The sequence below is a fragment of the Rana temporaria genome, chromosome 2, assembly GCF_905171775.1.
Source record: "Rana temporaria chromosome 2, aRanTem1.1, whole genome shotgun sequence".
In the NCBI taxonomy this organism is placed as follows: domain Eukaryota; kingdom Metazoa; phylum Chordata; class Amphibia; order Anura; family Ranidae; genus Rana; species Rana temporaria.
The window spans coordinates 263,679,610-263,702,466 of NC_053490.1; the positions used below are offsets into that span (position 1 = coordinate 263,679,610).

A 22,857-nucleotide genomic window follows, 5' to 3' on the forward strand; every position below is an offset into this window, starting at 1 on the left:
GGGCTGATGACTCTGATGGGGACACACGTGGAGGGGGTCTTCAGACCGATTTGGACACAAATTTTGGGGGGCTGATGACTCTGCTGGGGACACACGTGGAGGGGGGGTTGTAGACTGATAGGGACACACATTTTGGGGCGCTTATGACTCTGATGGGGACATACATGTGGGGGGGGGGCTGATGACTGATGGGGACATAAATGTGGGGGGGGGGGGGCTGATGACTGATGGGACATAAATATATATATATGGGGGGGGGGGGGGTGATGACTCTGATGGGGACACAAATATCTGTGGGGTCTGATGGGGACACAAATGTGGGGGGCTGATGATTTTGATGGGGACACAAATATCTGTGGGGTTTGATGGGGACACAAATGTGGGGGTGGTGGTGGCTCTTATGGGGACACAAACATGTGAGGAGGGGGGCTGATGGCTCTAATGGTGACACAAATATGCAGGCGGGGGTGGGCTGTGATGGGGACACAAATGTGCAGGGAGACTCGGATAAATGATGGGGGGGGCTCTAATGGGGACACCAATTTGTGGGGATAGCCTAATGAGTGATGGGGACACAGAAGAATGGGGACACAGATGAATGGGGAGACTGATGGGGACACAGATGAATGCGGAGACTGATGGGGACACAGATGAATGGGGAGACTGATGGGGACACAGATGAATGGGGAGACTGATGGGGACACAGATGAATGCGGAGACTGATGGGGACACAGATGAATGGGGACACAGATGAATGGGAAGACTGATGGGGACACAGATGGATGGGGACACAGATGAATGGGGACACAGATGAATGGGGACACAGATGGATGGGGACACAGATGGATGGGGACACAGATGGATGGGGACACAGATGGATGGGGACACAGATGATGGGGTCACAGATGAATGGGGACACAGATGAATGGGGACACAGATGATGGGGACACAGATGAATGGGGACGCAGGTGGATGGGGAAACTGATGGGGACACAGATGAATGGGGACACAGATGGATGGGGACACAGATGGATGGGGAGACTGATGGGGACACAGATGAATGGGGAGACTGATGGGGACACAGATGGATGGGGAGACTGATGGGGACACAGATGGATGGGGAGACTGATGGGGACACAGATGGATGGGGAGACAGATGGATGGGGAGACTGATGGGGACACAGATGAATGGGGACACAGATGAATGGGAAGACTGATGGGGACACAGATGAATGGGGACACAGATGAATGGGAAGACTGATGGGGACACAGATGAATGGGGACACAGATGAATGGGAAGACTGATGGGGACACAGATGAATGGGGACACAGATGAATAGGAAGACTGATGGGGACACAGATGATGGTGACACAGATGGATGGGGAGACTGATGGGGACACAGATGAATGGGGAGACTGATGGGGACACAAATGATGGTGACACAGATGGATGGGGAGACTGATGGGGACACAGATGATGGGGACACAGATGATGGGGACACAGGTGGATTGGGACACAGGTGGATGGGGACACTGATGGGGACACAGATGAATGGGGACACTGATGGGGACACAGATGAATGGGGAGACTGATGGGGACACAGATGATGGTGACACAGATGGATGGGGAGACTGATGGGGACACAGATGATGGGGACACAGATGATGGGGACACAGGTGGATTGGGACACAGGTGGATGGGGACACTGATGGGGACACAGATGAATGGGGACACTGATGGGGACACAGATGAATGGGGAGACTGATGGGGACACAGATGATGGTGACACAGATGGATGGGGAGACTGATGGGGACACAGATGATGGTGACACAGATGATGGGGACACAGGTGGATGGGGACACAGATGGATGGGGACACAGATGGGGACACAGATGATGGTGACACAGATGGATGGGGAGACTGATGGGGACACAGATGATGGGGACACAGATGATGGGGACACAGGTGGATGGGGACACAGGTGGATGGGGACACAGGTGGATGGGGACACAGATGGGGACACAGATGAATGGGGACACAGATGGATGGGGACACTGATGGGGACACAGATGAATGGGGAGACTGATGGGGACACAGGTGGATGGGGACACAGATGGATGGGGACACAGATGGATGGGGACACAGATGGATGGGGACACAGATGGATGGGGACACAGATGGATGGGGACACAGATGGATGGGGAGACTGATGGATGGGGAGACTGATGGATGGGGAGACTGATGGGGACACAGATGATGGGGACACAGATAAATGGGGACACAGATGAATGGGAAGACTGATGGGGACACAGATGATGGTGACACGGATGTAAAGCCTCATGCACGCTGGAAGTTTAGCCCCGCTGCATGATGCTCCAGCGTTTAGGTGCCAGCAAAGAATATAGGAGCACCATCCAATCCTGCTGTCAGCAGTAAGTCAAATTCTATTCTATTCTTCTTCTGTGGATTTATTTATAAATTATGTTTCCGGCCCGCGAATATGTGTAAAATATAGAATGTGGCCCTCGAAGTAAAAAGTTTGGAGACCCCTGGTCTACAGGATCGTATTCTGAGCAAGAATTTGACAGATGCGTGACCTCCTCATCACTATCTGACAGGCTCATAAACAAGTAGGCCTCTTCATCACTGTACCATCGATTTGCCATTTTGGGCTCTAAATTTAGGGGTACAGTGGTGAGATTCACAGGCAAAAAAGCACCTGACCTGTTAGCGACTGAGTCAAGCGCTACCAAAAAAACTGTTAGCGATCGCAGAGATCAGGCCTGACTCTGCGAACGCTGCAGTTATGTGTTTTTGTGTTTTGTGTCAGTGATCGATCGATCGATACTGCACTTCGGTGGGTTGGGCTGGGCGAAGGGGCTAAACGCAGGTGCTAGCAGGTATCTGGGCTGATCCCGCTAACAATGCGTTTTTGGGAACCCTAAACTGCAGGGGACGCTAGTATAGATCTGATCAGATCAGGTATCGATCCGATCAGATACTATACCACTAAAGGGAGGCGTATGGTGCGTGCGTGGGTGTTAGCGCTACTGGCACTAATCTGACGCTGCCTGGGGCGACGCAGACCCTATCTGGCGCTAAAACCAAACTTTTATCACACGCCGGGCGATCAGGGGGTTAAAACTTTATTTCAAAAAATATGGCGGGTGCCCTGATGCTATAGAAAATAAACAAACTAAACTGCGTCACCTGTGACACTTATACTGTGATCACTGGTGACAGGGGGTAATGAAGGGGTTAAACCTTTATTGGGGGGGTTAGGGGGGGTCCCTAGACTATTTAGAACCTAAGACTGATTACCTAAACACTTTTTTTTGTCACTAATGACACTAGTACAGCGATCAAAAAAAAATCTGATTGCTGTACTGGGTGACACAGTGACAGGCAGTGAATGGGTTAATTTGGGGGGTGATCAGGGGGTGATCAGGGGGTTAAATGTGTGCCTATGTGACCTGGTGTTAGAGTAGTGTTGTGCAACTCACGTTTCAGATGCTCTCTCCCTCTCGGTCTGGAACGGAAAGACCGACAAGAGGGAGAGAGCATGACTTCCCCTGCCAATGTTTACAAAACATTGCCAGGGGAAGACAACCATTGGTTAGTGTGATCACCAGGTCCAGGCCAGATTTTATTGGCCTGGACCTGGTGATTGATCAGTTCTGAAACGAATCTGATCATCGGGAACGGCGGGGGGGCGCGCGCGCGCGCCCCATCGCCGTTCACGCGCAGGACGTATAGCTACGGGCTCTCGCCTGGGAGAGCCGACCTGCCGCCGTATTATGACGGTGCGCGGTCGGCAAGTAGTTAACACTACTCTCTTCCCAGGCTGTCTATGTCAGCTTTACTATGTCATTCGGAATGCAGACACCCTAAGGCAGGAAGTGTCTTAATTAAAGCGGATCTCCACTCTAAAGTGGAGTCCCGCTGATCGGCACCCTCCCCCCCTCCGGTGTCACATTTGACACCTTTCAGGGGGGAGGGGGGTGCAGATACCTGTCTACAGACAGGTATCTGCACCCACTTCCGGCCCTACGATACGGGCAAAAGACGGGTTTTTTCCTCGCTTCCCGTCCGTGCCCCGTTGTATGCTGGGAACACTCGGCTCCCAGCACACAGCGGGAGCCAATCGGCGGGCGCAGCACGACTCGCGCATGCGCCGTAGGGAACCGGGCAGTGAAGCCGGAGCGCTTCACTTCCTGGTTCCCTCACCGTGGATGGAGGGGGGAGCAGCAGGGTGACGAGCGATCGGCTCGTCATCTGCTGCGATCGGCGCTGGACTCCAGGACAGGTAAGTGTCCTTATATTAAAAGTCAGCAGCTGCAGTATTTGTAGCTGCTGGCTTTTAATATATTTTTTTAGTGGCACATCCGCTTTAAATAAAAGAAGCATAAAAAAAAAAGAAAACAAATGCAGCCACCCCATCTAAGGAATGGTAAGCTGCAATAAATTACATTTTTTTATTTGGGTTTAATACTGCTGTAAATGCTAACACCCTATCGTTATTAACCACTTCAATACCAGGCATTTTCACCCCCTTCCTGCCCAGGCCAATTTCCAGCTTTCAGCGCTGTCACGCTTTGAATGACAATTACGCAGTCATACAACACTGTACCCCATTGAAATGTTCATAATTTTTTTTCCACAAATAGAGCTTTCTTTTGGTGGTATTTGATAATCTCTGCTGTTTTTATTTCTGCGCTATAAACAAAAAAATCCGACAATTTTGAAAACAACTATATTTTTAATTTTTTGCTATAATAAATATCCAATAAAAAAAAAATATATATAGTAAATATGGCAATTAAAAAATATTTTTTTTTCCTCAATTTAGGCCGATTTCTGTTTTCTTCTACATACTTTTGGTAAAAAAAAAAATCGCAATAAGCGTATAGTGATTGGTTTGCACAAAAGTTATAGCACCTACAAAGTAGGGGGTTATTTTTATTATTTTACTAGTAATGGCGGTTATCTGTGATTTTTGTCAGGACTGCAATATTGCGGCAATATTGCGGCGGACAGATCGGACACTTTTGACACTATTTTGGGACAACTGACATTTATACAGCGAACTGTGCTATAAAGAGTGCCAACGATTCAAAAGAAAGGGATCCTGTATTGGTTGTGGAAAGACCAAGATCTCCAAAAGAAAGCCATGACTGCTAGAGGTGCACATCTTCACTGGTCTCATGATTTGATTACTATTATATGTGCTTGGATTCAATTCTGCAATGCATCACAATTACTGACAAGCTCCCACTTCCGCTTGGGCCTTCCTCCCTACAATCTTCTGGGACACATCACAGGTCCCAGAAGATTGTCGGGCTATGCAGGACAGCGCAGTGAGACATGCGCACCGGGCTGTGAAGTAGTATTCCGGATGCCTGTGGACCGCAGGAAGGCTTCCGTGTTGCGCAGTTGTAGCCATGCCCTGACGCGTTTCGTCACTTCAGACTTCGACAGAGGGCGTGGCTACACAGCGCTGTCACTATAGCTGTAGCTGATGGGGTACAAAGGGATAGTGTGGCTACAACAGCGCAACACGGAAGCCTTTCTGCGGTCCACAGTCATCCATTGCTACACCAGCGTTACAAGCACTCGTGCGGCCCCTGGTGCCCAGAGGACGGCGGTGACGGCAGAGATTACAGGCTTGCTATTTTGTTCATTCCTTTTGTGTTTTCTGTACGGGCATTTACATATGGGGATTGATCTCCTTTACATTGTAGTGGCTATTGTTTTTAGCAATATTTCACCATTGAGTGTTTCTATTTGCTTACATGCACCTCCAATGAGAATGACTGCCGCAGATTTTAAGAACAGTGGAAGATGTGTCTAAGGGGATAATTATTTCTCTTGCAGGTAGTGGTAAGCCTGCACCCAATAAGGGAGCACTATCACTTCAATTGGTGAATCTTGAATAAGGTATAGGGTGCACTGACGCCTTGTTTTCTGATCACCAAACACATCACCCCTGTTTCTATCTTTAAGCTCCTATCTGGGGCTAGTCACTATAACTTTTATAGCGCTGTTTTTATCTTTTGAACCACGGTTCTATATTTATGATACTTTGTTTTATATCTTTTAGTGGGTTTTTCCCATTTTAAAATAGCTGCTTTTTGGATTTTTTATCAATTTTAAATCACTATTGATAATTCCACCACATCCTTCTTACATCTTTTTCTTCACTTGGGATCAGTTAATTTATTGATCTCTGGCGCCGGAAGTGCATTTTAGGTTTCGTTTGTCTGGTTTATGCACCTCAAATGTATTGTAACCATAATACATTGCATACAAATAAATAACATGTGAATAGACATAGCAGTAAACACAATGCTTTGGTATAATATAAATTCTAACCGTATATTTCCTGAACAGTCACCAGTAGCATCCAATTTGGAAAAATCGGTAATAAAATTCACTGCCAAGGATCATGATGATGGAAGAAAACCACAGGGAGAGATTCGTGGAATCGGGATCGAGACCAGACACAAAGGGCACCCTACGACCAGATTAAGGGCCACAGACCAAAGAAAAACCCTCACATTCCTAACATCTAGAGAGGGAGGGGAAGGATAGTGCAGACAGAAAGAAGGGGGGAAAAACAAACAAAGAACAACGTCTATTGTTACCATGGGGTAATAAAATATAATACCCATACTTTATATTAGTATGGAAAAAGCTTTAATATATATTAGTCTATCCACACATACCTTTTTTTATGTGAAAAGAAGGAAAGAGACCTTGCAGTTTCACATGTAAGGGGGGGAGTAGAATATACCCAGATAGCTATATCAAGCCACAGATGGAAACCCGGTATAATCTGAAAAGGGATAATATATGATTGAGTCAATCATATAACCACTGGAACTTGGAACTTTATTATATCTCCAACATACAGCAGGGTCAGATGCCTGACCATAGCTATATGGTAGCATGGACTCCCCAAGAACAAATGTCAAGAAGGTATATGCAATAAAGTAATAACAGAGAACTGGATTTTGCCTATGGTCTGGAATATGCAACAGAGTGATCCACTCTGTGTTTGCAGCAGCATAAGACTGGACACACAAGCGTCAGTCTTATATTGTGTTTCTGAATAGACAAACCCCCTTACAGCTGTCTGCTTAATTGAGAGTGGTGCCGGGCAGAGGAGGTGCCCTCCGAGGTCCCTGCACGCAGACCTGACCCCCGACCACACAAGCTGGAACGGCGCTGAAAGAAAACAGCGTTGTGACATCACGCACTCGGTGGAGCTGGGCGTACGTACGCAGTAGACTGGTGACCGGCGTCAGCGGCTCGCGACGCAGTGGGTGTCATGGAAACGAGAGTAAACTTACCCATGCACGCCCAGATCACAGGAGGCCAATTGCGTCAATTCAAACGAATGACGCAGTGGCCTCCGTGCATCGAGTGATAGGCCTTGTCCCGAAAAACGACATCTCCTCAGCTGCACAGTTGAGGCCCTGATCCACAGCAGCAAAGATAAGACCCTTTAAAAAGAAACACAGACATGAAAGAGCATGAGAAATATAAAACGAGACAGGCTCAAACAGCCTTTATACTCAATGCAAATGATTTAATCCCTTAGGTTCCACAGTGAGTATAACAAGCATGCTTTACTGAATATACAGACTGAGTTACTGTTGTGGGTTTAGTAACACTTTAATTAGTCACTTTATTGTAAAACAAGTATAGGCGGACCATTCTTTAAAAATTAGCAATGACATATAGAGCTATTCTGCAAGCTGCCCATCCATGTCAGCAATGTGACAGCATGTCTAATTTTTTGTGGATTTGATGAGTACCTGGATAGACACTTGCTGAAGGTCAACACATCTCAGAGTAGTTCTACCCAAATCTCATTAGTAAATTTTTATTTTTTATTCAAAATCAAAATGAAGGGATCTGACAGGACGCATAGAATGCATGGCTTGATGCAATGACTCCAGTAATTTGCTTTTATGTGTCAAGCTTAAAGGGTCACTAAAGGAATTTTTTTTTTTTTTTAGCTAAATAGCTTCCTTTACCTTACTGCAGTCCTGGTTTCATGTCCTCATTGTTCGTTTTTGCTCTGATGTTGCTGTAATTCCTCTGTGTTCTGGACACTTCCTGGTTGTCTGTTTACTGATCACCATAGTACTGGGAGATTTCTCTCTGTGGTGACTAATCAAGGAGGTGTGATTACTGTGTGTAAAACGAAACTGGATTGGTGCTGAGGAGTTTTAGACAAAGTATCACTGCCCTCTATTGGCTCACTGCCCTCTATTGGCTCTCTGTACATCAGAGAACCAGCAAACAACAGCAAAAACTAAACTAAACTGCAGGCACATTATATGATTGATTTTTATCTATTTTTAATCATTTTTAAAAGGAATCAGTTAACTCTAATGTCTCTATACCCTGTAAACAGTCATTTCAGCAAAAAAATGTTTTTCCTTTAGTGACCCTTTAACAGTTTCCTCATTTGTTTGTATTGGATTGTTTATTGCGAGATTCTCACAGTTAACATGCATTATGTGATGTTTTAGGGTTCATTCACATGTATGTGTTGCAAATCGAGCTAAAACATGTTTTGCAAAAACACATGGCAGTGCACCTGCTCTGTGTGCAGTGTGTTATGGTGCCATGCATTGTACTGTAGAGGACAATCCACAATGCACCACAGCACATTCCTTGGGACACCAGGGGGTTGATTTACTAAAGGCAACTCCACTTTGCACTACTAATGCACTTTGAAGTGCAGTCGCTGGAGATCTGAAATGAGGGGAAGCTCTGCTGATTTTATCATCCAATCATGTGCAAGTTAAAATGCTGTTTTTTATTTTCCTTGCATGTCCCCATTTCATCTACAGAAAATGCACCTCCAAGTGCACTTGTAGTGGAAAGTGGAGTTACCTTTAGTAAATAACCCCCCCGGTCCCCATCGGAAAATTTTCACTATATTACTTTTCTGGGGACAACCCAAAATTTGGGGTTTCTTTTACTATCTTTCACCTTTGATAATAATGGTAAACAGGACAAATTGAGAGGGTGAATTTCCTTAACAGGGACACGGACAGCAATAAAAGCCTGACACCTATCCAAAGTAAAAAAAAAATGCCTTTAGTTATACTTTAATGCAATGTATATCAGTGTGTGTTCCATAAGGGTGCTTTCACACTGAAAGCACCCGGGTGTCTGCCGCTAAAAATAGCGGCGATTTACCGCTGTTTTTGCAGCACTTTTTGGTCACCAGCAGGGCGCTTTTAACCCCCGCTAGTAGCTGAAAAAGGGGCAGGGGTACTTTAGGAGCGGTGTATATATAAATGCAAAGAAGCTGCTGGCAGGACTTAGGCTTTCACACTGGGATTGCAGCTGAGGCTTTTTTCAGGTGCTTTACAGGCACTATTTTTAGCGCTAAAGCGCCTGAAAAACACCTCCAGTGTGAAAGGGGTCTAATGCATATTAATATTTGTGCATTATCTGACTGCAGTAGAACGCTTAAATGTGAATGAGCAATCACAGACTTCTTGGCATTCACTAAGAAACCAGGGTATTAAAAATAGTTTTGCTTCTGAGAGTGAAAATAACTACCTTGTGTAGGTGTAGTCTAAGCTTGTACAGGACTGAGGGCCTCCAAACCCAGGTGACAATGCTGAGCCAAGCACCAGGGCTAGGGAGAGGCTATACAGGGAGTGCAGAATTATTAGGCAAATTAGTATTTTGACCACATCATCCTCTTTATGCATGTTGTCTTACTCCAAGCTGTATAGGCTCGAAAGCCTACTACCAATTAAGCATATTAGGTGATGTGCATCTCTGTAATGAGAAGGGGTGTGGTCTAATGACATCAACACCCTATATCAGGTGTGCATAATTATTAGGCAACTTCCTTTCCTTTGGCAAAATGGGTCAAAAGAAGGACTTGACAGGCTCAGAAAAGTCAAAGATAGTGAGATATCTTGCAGAGGGATGCAGCACTCTTAAAATTGCAAAGCTTCTGAAGCGTGATCATCGAACAATCAAGCGTTTCATTCAAAATAGTCAACAGGGTCGCAAGAAGCGTGTGGAAAAACCAAGGCGCAAAATAACTGCCCATGAACTGAGAAAAGTCAAGCGTGCAGCTGCCAAGATGCCACTTGCCACCAGTTTGGCCATATTTCAGAGCTGCAACATCACTGGAGTGCCCAAAAGCACAAGGTGTGCAATACTCAGAGACATGGCCAAGGTAAGAAAGGCTGAAAGACGACCACCACTGAACAAGACACACAAGCTGAAACGTCAAGACTGGGCCAAGAAATATCTCAAGACTGATTTTTCTAAGGTTTTATGGACTGATGAAATGAGAGTGAGTCTTGATGGGCCAGATGGATGGGCCCGTGGCTGGATTGGTAAAGGGCAGAGAGCTCCAGTCCGACTCAGACGCCAGCAAGGTGGAGGTGGAGTACTGGTTTGGGCTGGTATCATCAAAGATGAGCTTGTGGGGCCTTTTCGGGTTGAGGATGGAGTCAAGCTCAACTCCCAGTCCTACTGCCAGTTTCTGGAAGACACCTTCAAGCAGTGGTACAGGAAGAAGTCTGCATCCTTCAAGAAAAACATGATTTTCATGCAGGACAATGCTCCATCACACGCGTCCAAGTACTCCACAGCGTGGCTGGCAAGAAAGGGTATAAAAGAAGAAAAACTAATGACATGGCCTCCTTGTTCACCTGATCTGAACCCCATTGAGAACCTGTGGTCCATCATCAAATGTGAGATTTACAAGGAGGGAAAACAGTACACCTCTCTGAACAGTGTCTGGGAGGCTGTGGTTGCTGCTGCACGGTATGTTGATGGTGAACAGATCAAAACACTGACAGAATCCATGGATGGCAGGCTTTTGAGTGTCCTTGCAAAGAAAGGTGGCTATATTGGTCACTGATTTGTTTTTGTTTTGTTTTTGAATGTCAGAAATGTATATTTGTGAATGTTGAGATGTTAGATTGGATTCACTGGTAAAAATAAATAATTGAAATGGGTATATATTTTTTTTTTGTTAAGTTGCCTAATAATTATGCACAGTAATAGTCACCTGCACACACAGATAACCCCCTAAAATAGCTAAAACTAAAAACAAACTAAAAACTACTTCCAAAAATATTCAGCTTTGATATTAATGAGTTTTTTGGGTTCATTGAGAACATGGTTGTTGTTCAATAACAAAATTAATCCTCAAAAATACAACTTGCCTAATAATTCTGCACTCCCTATATAAAGCAAATGTGTTGCTTTTGCTCTACATGGACAGAATATAGTTTAGCATTGAGTTACAGATGTGGAAATAAGGGCTACAATATCCACTGTGCAGTATTTAGGAATATTGTATAATTGTAAAATGTATTACTGGCATGGTACTAGCTTGCTACATCGTGGTAACATATAATAAAATGTCTATAGATCATATCAAAAAATTATAGGCTGCAAAATTATGGCAATGGTTGTTGCTGTTAGGCCAGAAGTTCCAACAACAGCTGCATACTTCATATTAGTAAGTAAAGTACAGACTGCTGATAATTCAAACTACTCAAACAGAACAGGATCTAGAGCTTGTCTTGAAATAGTGCTTTTCAAATGCTGTACATACAGCAATTCTCAAATATTTGCTCTGTGAGATTGTGGATGGAACAAGCTTTGCGTAACAGAAAATAGGGTGTTTTCACTAAGATGATGCCGTTATTTTATCTGCATTTAATAAAATACTTCATAATTTTATTATTATCAGAATGTCTTATTCACATATACTTATATATATTGCTAAGGTTTGTAAACAACCCATGAGAGCCTTAATTTTAATAACTCATTTTTTCCGCTTGTGAATCCTTATTTATCATGAGCTCAAATGGCTTCTTTTCCTGCTCTTCTCAATAGGCATCTTATTCAAACTTACAGTTGTCCCATGCCTAAAGCTTGCAGTGTTTAAAGGATCAATAACTGCAATATTCTTCACTGATGTGACTCTAATAATCTCAGTTCAGGTTTTCCTGAGTACTGCTCATAGTACATTGTCATAGCTGTTATATATTATTAAATTAGCCTCCATTCACATCTTGGTGTTCCGAATCGCAGCGATTCTGCCTACGATTCGAAATCGCGGCAAATCATGGGATGCCCGTGCGCTTCCTGTCACTTTCAATGGCACCCCAATCACGGAGCGATTTTACCATGATTTGTCAGGCGACAGTTGCAGTAAAGTTGCGCAAACAGAATCGTGGGATTGTACTATTTGTTCTTCTAAATTCTGTTTGCATGATTTTACCGCGATTGTCGCCTGACGAATTGGGATGCCATTGGAAGTGACAGGGAATGTACAGGCATCCCACGATTTGCCGCCATTTCGAATCGCGCCCAGAATCGCGCCGATTCGGAACGCCAAGATGTGAACGGAGCCTAAAGGTTTCTTAAGTCTGTGCAGTTATTTAGCATACTAATGAAAATATTGCATAACTGCCTTTACTTTGATTAACCCTTCCACACCGACGTAACACAAATATGCAGCCTTCAGCGTAAGGGGTTGTACCAGGGCATCACCCCAGTACCGTTTTTTAGAGCCATCGGCTGTCTTTTTTATGATAACAATTGATGCAGCCGAGTAGCCGCTCGATCATTATTACTTCCCTCCCCCTGCGGCTCACCTGGGCAATTCGGCTTTGATTGGGTCTCGAATCCAGTAACCCAGAAGTGATGTCATGATATCACTTCCGGTTTACTGGAGCCTTAACCGGTTAAGACCCGGACCATTATGCAGGTTAAGGACCTGGCCCCTTTTTGCGATTCGGCACTGCGTCGCTTTAACAGACAATTGCGCGGTCGTGCGACGTGGCTCCAAAACACATAAATAGAGCTTTCTTTTGGTGGTATTTGATCACCTCTGCGTTTTTTATTTTTTGCACTATAAACAAAAATAGAGCGACAATTTAAAAAAAAAAAACAATATTTTTTACTTTTTTGCTATAATAAATATCCCCCAAAAATATATAAAAAAAAAAATTTCCCTCAGTTTAGGCCGACACGTATTCTTCTACATATTTTTGGTAAAAAAAAAAAATAAGCGTTTATCGATTGGTTTGCGCAAAAGTTATAGCATTTACAAAATAGGGGATAGTTTTATGGCATTTTTTTTTTTTTTTTTTTTACTACTAATGGTAGCAATCAGCGATTTTTTTCGTGACTGCGACATTATGGTGGACACTTTTGACACATTTTTGGGACCATTGTCATTTTCACAGCGAAAAGTGCTATAAAAATGCACTGATTACTGTGAAAATGACATTGGCAGTGAAGGGGTTAACCACTAAGGGGCGCTGTAGAGGCGGGTGCGGTCACGGAGCTTCGGACTGGGTCGCGTTTTTCTTGATTTTTTTGTTGTTGATCCATCTCTTGCTGTTAAAATACCTGTAAACCTACCATTAAAATTATAGGCTGATCATTTATTTTTCAGTGAGCAAACATACTAAATCAGCAGGGGATTAAATACTTATTTTTCCCCTTACTGTACATCCCCAGTTATAAGAGGATGTGCACAGAGGGTGTGCACACTTATGCAACCACATTATTTTATCTTTTATTATTACTTCCCACCCTAAAGGATTTCAGGGGAAGAGAAGTTGCGCTAGTAATTAATTAAATCTAAACAAAGATTGATAAAGATAAAAAATTGAAACCAATAGACCCAAATTAATGGGAAGCTGTAAAAGAAAGATAAAAAATAGTCCCAATGTGTCCACAATAAATAAAGTTCATATGAAGGTGAACAAATAATAAAGGGCAAATGAGACAGCCACCACCACGATGCAATAAAGATTGGAGGCTTACCACAAGGCAAGCAATAAATGCTTGCGGCTGCAAACCCCAGCCAGGGCCTTTAAACGATCCTCACGGGGGGGGGGGGAGAAGAAAGATGTTGGAACCCCCAAACGAATCCACGATTTGTTGTACCGTGTTACAAAAGAAACACTCAATGGTGAAGTATATCGTGGATCAATACACATAAAAAATATAAATAGTGACTTGAGAACCACCACCACCGACACCCTATAAATCGGAGGCTTACCAGAGCTTATGAAATAACCAGCATGTGGCTAAAACACTAGCCTGGGCCTTTAAGGGTCCTGGGATATAATGACAATCCTTGGAAATCCTTGGGTGCGTCTGGCTCCGTCTGCACTTTCTTGGGTGTCCCCTTGGGCTCCGGAACTTTTGAAGTGTCCTTAGCGGAGGGTGAGTCAGTGTGTTCCCCCTGGAGGTTCACGTTGATGTTGTCCGCGCTGGCAGTGTGCTCGATATTATTGGAGTTCCGATTGCAATGAATAGCTTCCACAGCCATGATCTCAGCACTGTCCTGATGCACACATTATTTCTGAAGCCCAGGGACCATCTGTCTCTTCTTCTATACAGCTGCTTGTGGATTTCTGCTTTCCTAAAGGATTTCAGTTTGTTTTTTAATTGGTAAATTGGTAAAGTGGCGCTAGTTTTAGCAGTGATTTAACGTCGTTTTAGTAGTGCTTTTCGGCCGCTAGCAGGGCGCTTTTAACCCCCGCTAGCGACTGAAGGGGTAATAGCGCCCATGTATCGCTGCTGCCATTACCGACCCGAAGATGCTGCTTGCAGGACTTTATTTAATGTGCTTTCACGCTGTAGTGACAGGAGAGGATGCTTTTACAGGCGCTATTCTTAGTGCTAAAATGCCTGTAAAGCGTATTAGTGAAGGTGGCCTTAAGGTGGAAAAAATGCTGAAATTATTTATCTTTGTCTTATTTTTTTACATCACAAAAACTTGACATTTTACCGGGGTGTGTAGACTTTTTATATCCATTGTATACACTTGTTTCTGTTTGTATATGGCTTTCCTTTTATTCCCAGAAGTCGGTATGGCACGTGAGCCAACATTTTAGGCATCACATGCCAAGTCTTTCATCTTTGGTAATAATTTGGATGACTGGTTTCTCCTATTACATCATGAAGACTAGAGCAGGCAGACCTTCCAACTTAGAATAGACCTGTCTCTGTAACTACAGATCAGAAAGCAGATGGTATTGGGTGACTGATATTTTAATATTTTCACATTATACATTTTATATATAGATCTATAAATATTTTACTATTTATATAAAAGTGGCAATATTCCAAACAATTCTAAAACAAGTGCATAGGTAGTATATGTAGAAGACAAATACAGAGATTTGACATTTGGTAGTGGAGGGCAGGCAATGGCAGGAAAGGATTGCGGAGAAAATGAAAGTAGGCAGTATGTACAGGTGACCAGTGTGGAGGGTATGATAGGGGGCAGTATGTGCATGAAAGGAGAATAACGGGTGTAATAGCAGGCAGTATGAGCAAAGGAGGTGCATTGGGTATGACAGAGGGCAGTATGTACAGGCTTGCAGAGGGTATAACGGGTAGCAGTATGTGTAGAAAGAGTACAGAGGGTATATGCAGGAGAGACTTATGGCGGATATGACAGCAGGTGGCATGTACAGAAGAGGACAAGAGGCAATAAGTACAGGAGAGAAATATGGAGTTTATGCTAGGGGTGCAATACAGTGTGCAGTGCATGGCAGCAGGAAGTACTGTATATGCAAGCGAAATGTGCAGAGAGTATATACAGGGGAGAAATATGTATTGAAGTGTTGAGGGTATAACAGTTGGCAGTAAGTGCAATAGAGGACTCCAGAGGTATGACAGTATGTGCAGGAGACAATTGGGGAAGTTATGACAGCAGGCATTATGTGCAGGAGAGGATTATTAAGAGTATGAAAGTTGGAAGAATAGTTAATCTTTTGATTCACAAATGGTGCTTACTGATATTTCCAGTTAGCAAAAAAAAAAAAAAAATATATATATATATATATATATTGGTCATAGCCATATAGGTGAATTATAGATGTAGAGAAATGTGCCTGATAATGCATTTTTGCATTGTGCTTACCGGTTATTACATGTGCACAAAGTAATGGGTGTTGCCAGGGTTGTCACACCTGAGCTGGGGCTCAGAGGAGCAAATACACACACACACTAAATATTTACCACTGAGAGTTTGGTGCACATGCTTTTGAAGCAGATCACCATACATTAAAGACAAAAATGGGGGAGTGTAGCCTCATATAGAAATAAATAAAAATGTACCATCATCCTATGTTATGAATTATGTTGAATTATATTTTCTTTGCTGATGTATATTACATGTTTTTTATTGTACTATTTACTGTACAGGCATACCCCGCTTTAAGTACACTCACTTTACATACACTTGCGAGTAAGGACAAGTGTATGTAAAGTGCCTTACAAGTACTGTACAGACATTTTGCAGCCGCAGTAAAAGGAGCTGAAGCTTCGAGAGCATAGCACGCCCTGTTCTAGTGTGCACCTGACACCCCCACTACAGCCCCTGAGACATCAACTACAGCTCCTGACACCCCTACTACAGCCCCTGACCCCCCACTATACCCTAGAAGTGAAAAAAGGTATTAGTTCACTATAAGTACATTTTCGTTTTACATACATGCTCTGGTCCCATTGTGTACTTAAAACTGGGGTATGCCTGTATAGATTGGCTGTCCTGACGAAGCGGCATCCCCGCGAAACTAGTCGACCTCGACCAATCATGGATTTGTACAGTTGTTCTGCTTTGCAATTTTATATTTCAATACATTTTTTATATTCATGTTTATTGTATTTTATCTGTACCAAGATAGTCCCCTCAAACCTACTGAGTGGGTAACGATGGGTTTAGCTTCAGCTACTATTCCCTTACTTTCCCTCTCACCCCCTTTTTTTTAAACATTAAAGACAGTTCACTGAGGCGTTAAAGCTTGTAAACTAGGGGACAGGCCTATCTCTAAAAGATTAATGCACACATACTGCAAACTGGTGACTGATGGGTTCATGCATATACACTGCCAAATGGGCACTGTTGGATAATACATATACAGTGGAACCTTAGATTGTGATTAACACGGTTAACGAGCGTTTTGCAATTTGAGCACTGTATTTAAAAAAATGCTAACTCCGTTTGTGAGTGTTGTCTTGCAAAACTAGCAGAATTCAAGCCAAAGCGGTGTGCAATACAGTGTTTGGCCTGAGGTGGGGTGTTCCGGAGCCGAGCAGAGCTGAACCTGCCCTGATCGGCGCCATTCGGAAATGCTCAGAAAATCTTGGAAATACTCAGTTACCGAGCCTTTTCCGAGGTTTTCAGAGTGTCCTCAGCCCTTTCTAAGTTTTTACAAGGCTCTCTGGCTCCCTCCACCTCTGGCCGCATGCGGTATTAAAGTCAATGCGGAATGAATTATTTTCGTTTTCAGTGACTTCCACGGGGAAACTCGCTTTGATATGCGAGTACTTTGGATTACAGTCATTATGGAAATGCTAGCTGCATGGCTGCCGTGCTGATCCAGAAAAAAAAACTGCAGATCAGTTTTGATTTTACTTCATGCATACTGGGTTAGTGTCAAATTATTGAAGCCAAAAAACACCTGTGAGTGGGTATTTTTTCCGAAGGAGGTTTATAATGAAGGCCCACAGCTGTCCTTTAATCAAAAAACCCTGAGTCATGGATATTATACTAGTCACTTCGGGCACAGTGAAGTAAGACTGGCAAAACGTTACTACCTCAGAACTGATATGTAGCCTGTAATTTGGGGAGTGGTTGCTTTCATCAAAGGCTTCTGAGACAGATACTTTTCTTCATGATAGAAAGTTGATTCCTAGTTGTTTCTTTAGGATTCCTGCAACGATTGAAGAGTTTTATAGCACCCTCTTACTTTGTCATGTGAAGTCATTTAAATCACATCAATAGATTCTTGAGAGATTAGCCATGTAAGATAGCTAAAGTGTAATCTTTTTTTTTTCTCTTTTTCTTTCCAGGCCTTTAAGATGCTATTGTATGTATGTCGCTGCACAGGTTATGTGGCCAGTAAATTCAGCCAGGTCATGTAAAAGCAAGTAATACGTGGCCCAAAACAATTTGCTGCAAAGATGGAGGAACTCTATAAGGAAACACCAGAACTACAGGTTGACTTGAATAGCACTCCTTCCTCTATCCCAAACAAACTTGAGAATGGGGTTGCCCAGCTTATTACTGCAGAAGCTTGGAATATTAACCCATCTGGTCTTATCAAAAAAGCGCTTTCTCCTCTAGTAACTGTTCCAGCAGCCCCTGTTCTTGGCCCCTCTTCCGATTCCCAGAGTGGAGTAGCACTAAAAGTGGCTGCAACTGTACTTCAGCCGATTTGTCTTGGAGAAAGCCCTGTTGTGCTTCCAATACACTGGCAAGTTGCAGGTAGCACACCACCTCAAATAGGTACTAGCAACAGCAGCCCACCATATGTTATCACCACACAAGGGCCTGTCCCATTGCCTGTGCTTTTGGAGCAACACGTTTTTCAGCACTTGAACTCTCCTCTGGTATTGCCACAAGGATCGTCATGTCCTGGCGCTACATTTCAAAACCATCTTTTTCCTGGAACTGCTGCTACAGTTGGTCAACCCCAAATCCTTGATGAAAAGACTTCTAGTCCAGTGCAAGAAACAGTTCTGCCACCTGTTTTTCAAAATCCAGGTTTTTCAGCTGTGCTGCAAGATTTCTTTCCGTCACCAAACAATCTAGGCACACCTTCCCCGTGTCATATATCTTCAGATTATGCCTCTACCAATGTCCACACTGTTCCACCGCAAGCCTTTAGCTCGTCTTTATCACCACTAGTTCCTCCTGCCACTCTCCTGGTACCGTATCCAGTTATAGTCCCTTTGCCAGTGCCAATACCTTTACCAATCCCAATCCCCATACCAGTGCCACACCCTGAATGTCCAGAGAATGCAAACCATCAAAAAACAACAGTTGAAATCCCAAAGAGTTGCAAAAGCACACAGACCCCAATGGAAAAAGAAGACATTAAACCTTTTGAATCCACAGGAAAGCCAGAACTTGCACAATTTCATCGGCACTCTGTCATCAAAATGAACAATGAAAACGAAGCGCTGGATCTTTCGTTAAAAACTGAAACACTGGTGAAAAGCAATGATGTGATTAGTACGAATAACCAAGCGATGGAGGAAGAAGGCGTTTTAGACCTTTCATTCCCAGTTTACAAAAGATGTGTTAATACTACAAGTACTCAGAATGGAACTTCTGTGTCGTATGGGCAACTTGGTGACTCTTCAAGCACTTCCACTGGTAAAAAAAAATCTACCCCTACAACACTGAATCCAAGCCTTGTGCATCATGAGCTGACGCAGAAAGATACACGCGTCATCTGCACTAATTCTAGTGAACTTATAAGACAGCAGAAATGGTCTTCTGAACAAAGCAACAGAGGTAGCTATGAGCCAAAATCCACCAACAACATAGAACTTGTGAGTAGCTCCCAAAAAGCAAAAGTAATTGTTTCTGTAAAAGATGCTGTGCCGGCCATATTCTGTGGCAAAATCAAAGGGCTTTCTGGTGTGTCTACAAAAAACTTTTCTTTTAAGAAAGATTTACCACAAGACTCTACTGTGCAGGGCTATGATGGGAAGACTCAGGCAGAAGTAAAGGAGAATGCTGATGCATTAAGGAAACCAGTAAAGAACAGAAGTGTTAAATTAAAGAAAGTGAATTCACAAGAAATGCACATACTCCCAATCAAAAAGCAGAGACTAGCTGCTTTCTTTCCAAGGAAATAGGATCTGCCTCATTGGAGAAGTTAAAGCCAATTAGAAGGAGGCGTCCATTTGTTGGGTTTGACTGGAAGGTGATATTGAAATATCACACCCGTGTCCTGATTCACTGGCCCTGCATTCTACAGCCCTGCACAGGGCACCTTGCGATCTAGCGGTAGATCAAAGAACTGCTGTGTGTGGGGCTGTAGCAGACAGAAACTGGATTAAGCGACTCTACTCCTAGGAAAATATTACTTCAAAACAACTTTTCGAAATCACAAATGAATGGATGTAGAAATGGAATTATTTGCTTTGAAAAGTTGGAATACAAAGATTACTTTGCCTTTTTTTTTTTAAACTGACACATAACAGTTTATAATGATGATACATATGGGACAGCAATTAATTACCAAGTGGATCCATTTGCCTTTAAAATATCTTTGTAATTTATTATATGTGAGATGGGAAACAATGGGTAACCATGAAAATGTAAATAGTCAGTGAACTGGGACATTTTTGTCACATGAATTGGTTAAGGCCCTAAAACAACCTATTTTTAAGGAGATCACACATTTTATGCAGCTTTTACTAGAGTTCTGGGCTGGCCAGCAAGGTTTTACTGCCAAGATTTCCCTATATGCTGTATTTAATAATAATAGCAACACTACATATTTAAAATAAATGCTTGTACGTGTCAATGATTTACTTTACCTGTGTCTGTTGTGGACCTTATGCCCTGTACACACGATCACTTTTTGTGATGAAATAAAATTTAATTTTTAATCTGTCTAGATGTTGCATCCCAATTGACATTAATGGAACTGCCTTAACCACTTCCAGACCGCCGCATGTATATGTACGTCGGCAGAATGGCACGTACATGCACATTGGCGTACCTGTACGTCCCTGCCTAGACGTGGGTCTGATCGGGACCCCCCCCCCCCTACATTCGGCGGTCGGATTCCCGCGGGGAGCGATCCGGGACAACGGCGCGGCTATTCGTTTATAGCCGCCCCATCGCGATCGCTCCCTGGAGCTGAAGAACGGGGAGAGCCGTATGTAAACACGGCTTCCCTGTGCTTCACTGTGGCGGCTGCAGCGATCGAGTGATCCCTTTTATAGGGAGACTCGATCGATGACGTCAGTCCTATTTCCACACCCCCCTACAGTTGTAAACACACACTAGGTGAACCCTAACTCCTACAGCGCCCCCTGTGGTTAACTCCCAAACTGCAACTGTAATTTTCACAATAAACAATGCAATTTAAATGCATTTTTTGCTGTGAAAATGACAATGGTCCCAAAAATGTGTCAAAATTGTCCGAATTGTCCACCATAATGTCGCAGTCACGAAAAAAATCACTGATCGCCGCCATTAGTAGTAAAAAAATAAATAAAAATAAAAACTATCCCCTATTTTGTAAACGCTATAAATTTTGCGCAAACCAATCCATAAACGCTTATTGCGATTTTTTTTACCAAAAATAGGTAGAAGAATACGTATCGGCCTAAACTGAGGAAAAAAAAAATTTTGATATATGTTTTTGGGGGATATTTATTATAGCAAAAAGTACAAAATATTGATATTTTTTCAAAATTGTCGCTCTATTTTTGTTTATAGCGCAAAAAATAAAAACCGCAGAGGTGATCAAATACCACCAAAAGAAAGCTCTATTTGTGGGGAAAAAAGGACGCCAATTTTGTTTGGGAGCCAAGTCGCACGACCGCGCAATTGTCTGTTAAAGCGACGCAGTGCCGAATTGTAAAAACCCCTTGGGTCATTTAGCAGCATATTGGTCCGGTCCTTAAGTGGTTAACAGGGGTGGCACCGTGTGGGTAAACACGGCCCTCCAAAGATTTATGGCTATGTAAGCCCCGTGTCAATGAGTTGTTAGCTTGACAACTAAAGTTTGAGTAGTGGCTCATTCACAATTCCTGATCGCTTCACATTGCATTAAAATGTAATTGAATCCAGACTATGAAAAAATCTCTCATTACATGCTATATAACAGTGTACATACTCACAGATAGACATAAGCATTTGTTTTTTGTAGAGAGAAATCTGCTGAAGGCAGTTGACCCTGCCTTCTGCTGTCCCTCCCATTTTCCCTGTGTCCCCACTGCAAGTTGAGATTGTGTAGACCAGCTGGTGTCCTTTATGAAGCACTCTCAATTTCAGTTCCCTTCAAAGCTCTTAATTTCCTTTTTCTTATCTCTGCAGCCCACATAACTATAGAGTCACACGTCTGGGCGTATACACAGTGGTAATCAATACTCCCCTCCATGTCCTATTGCTAAACACTATGGGAATGGGATATAGATGTCCGTTTATGAAGCAGTGAACAGCGGTGATCCCAGGGTTCGCCAGTGATCACAGCCCATAAACAGTTTATGAAACAGAGATAATCGGGGGAGAAGTGTTTGAATTTGTTCTCCCGCCGATTATCTCTACACACAGTGAAGTCTCATAGACTAACACCGAAACGGCCAGTTTATGAAGCTGTGATCTGAGCTCTTCACTGGCGATCTGTGTCAGAATTCACATGCCCCGATTCACCATCTCAGAGCTGGTGAAGCGGGGAGTGAAGAGAGAATCCCGGGGCTTCTACCTCGTTCAGACCCCCCAACACTGTAACCATGTCTCCCTGTAATATTTATGTGTATACATATATATATATACATACATACATATATAATGTGTACATGTATATATATATATATATATATATATATATATATATATAATGTGTGTGTATATACATGTATATATAGTGTATGTATACATATATATATTATGTAGGGGACTCGTTATTTTAATTACATTGACCACGCGGTCTGTCAGTGTACTGAGCGGTGATAATTTATCACCGCTCAATAAACTGACATCCCGGTGTTTCTGTGAATTTCTGGTACTGTAATCTCGTAGAGTCTCACGAGATTCCAGTATCAGGGGCCGTTCTACAGTGTTAGAAGCGTTGGAAGATCACTTCACTCCTCCGAGGGTGAAGCAATCTTCTCCGCTTGATAAACCGGCACACAGAGGAGAAAAATCTTCACTGTGATAACCGGAGAATGAAGCAGTGAATAGAATTCACTGCTTCATAAACGGACACCTATAGTATGCTGAATAAATTCACTAGGAAACTCACAAACATGCTTAGTTTTAATATAAATCCATATCAACTGTAAC

The 22,857-nt window shown here is 43.2% G+C and overlaps 1 protein-coding gene across 1 annotated transcript in view; it reads left to right on the top strand.

Annotated features, from left to right (window-relative positions):
- Positions 1–19,937, top strand: part of RAI2 (retinoic acid induced 2) — a 113,787-nt gene extending 93,850 nt beyond the window's left edge. Inside the window, exon 2 of the mRNA XM_040336884.1 lies at positions 17,895–19,937. Within this exon, the coding sequence (XP_040192818.1) occupies positions 18,006–19,691 (1,686 nt within the window). The 5' untranslated portion in view covers positions 17,895–18,005 and the 3' untranslated portion in view covers positions 19,692–19,937. The remainder of the gene's footprint in view (positions 1–17,894) is intronic.
- The last annotated feature ends 2,920 nt before the right edge of the window (positions 19,938–22,857 follow it).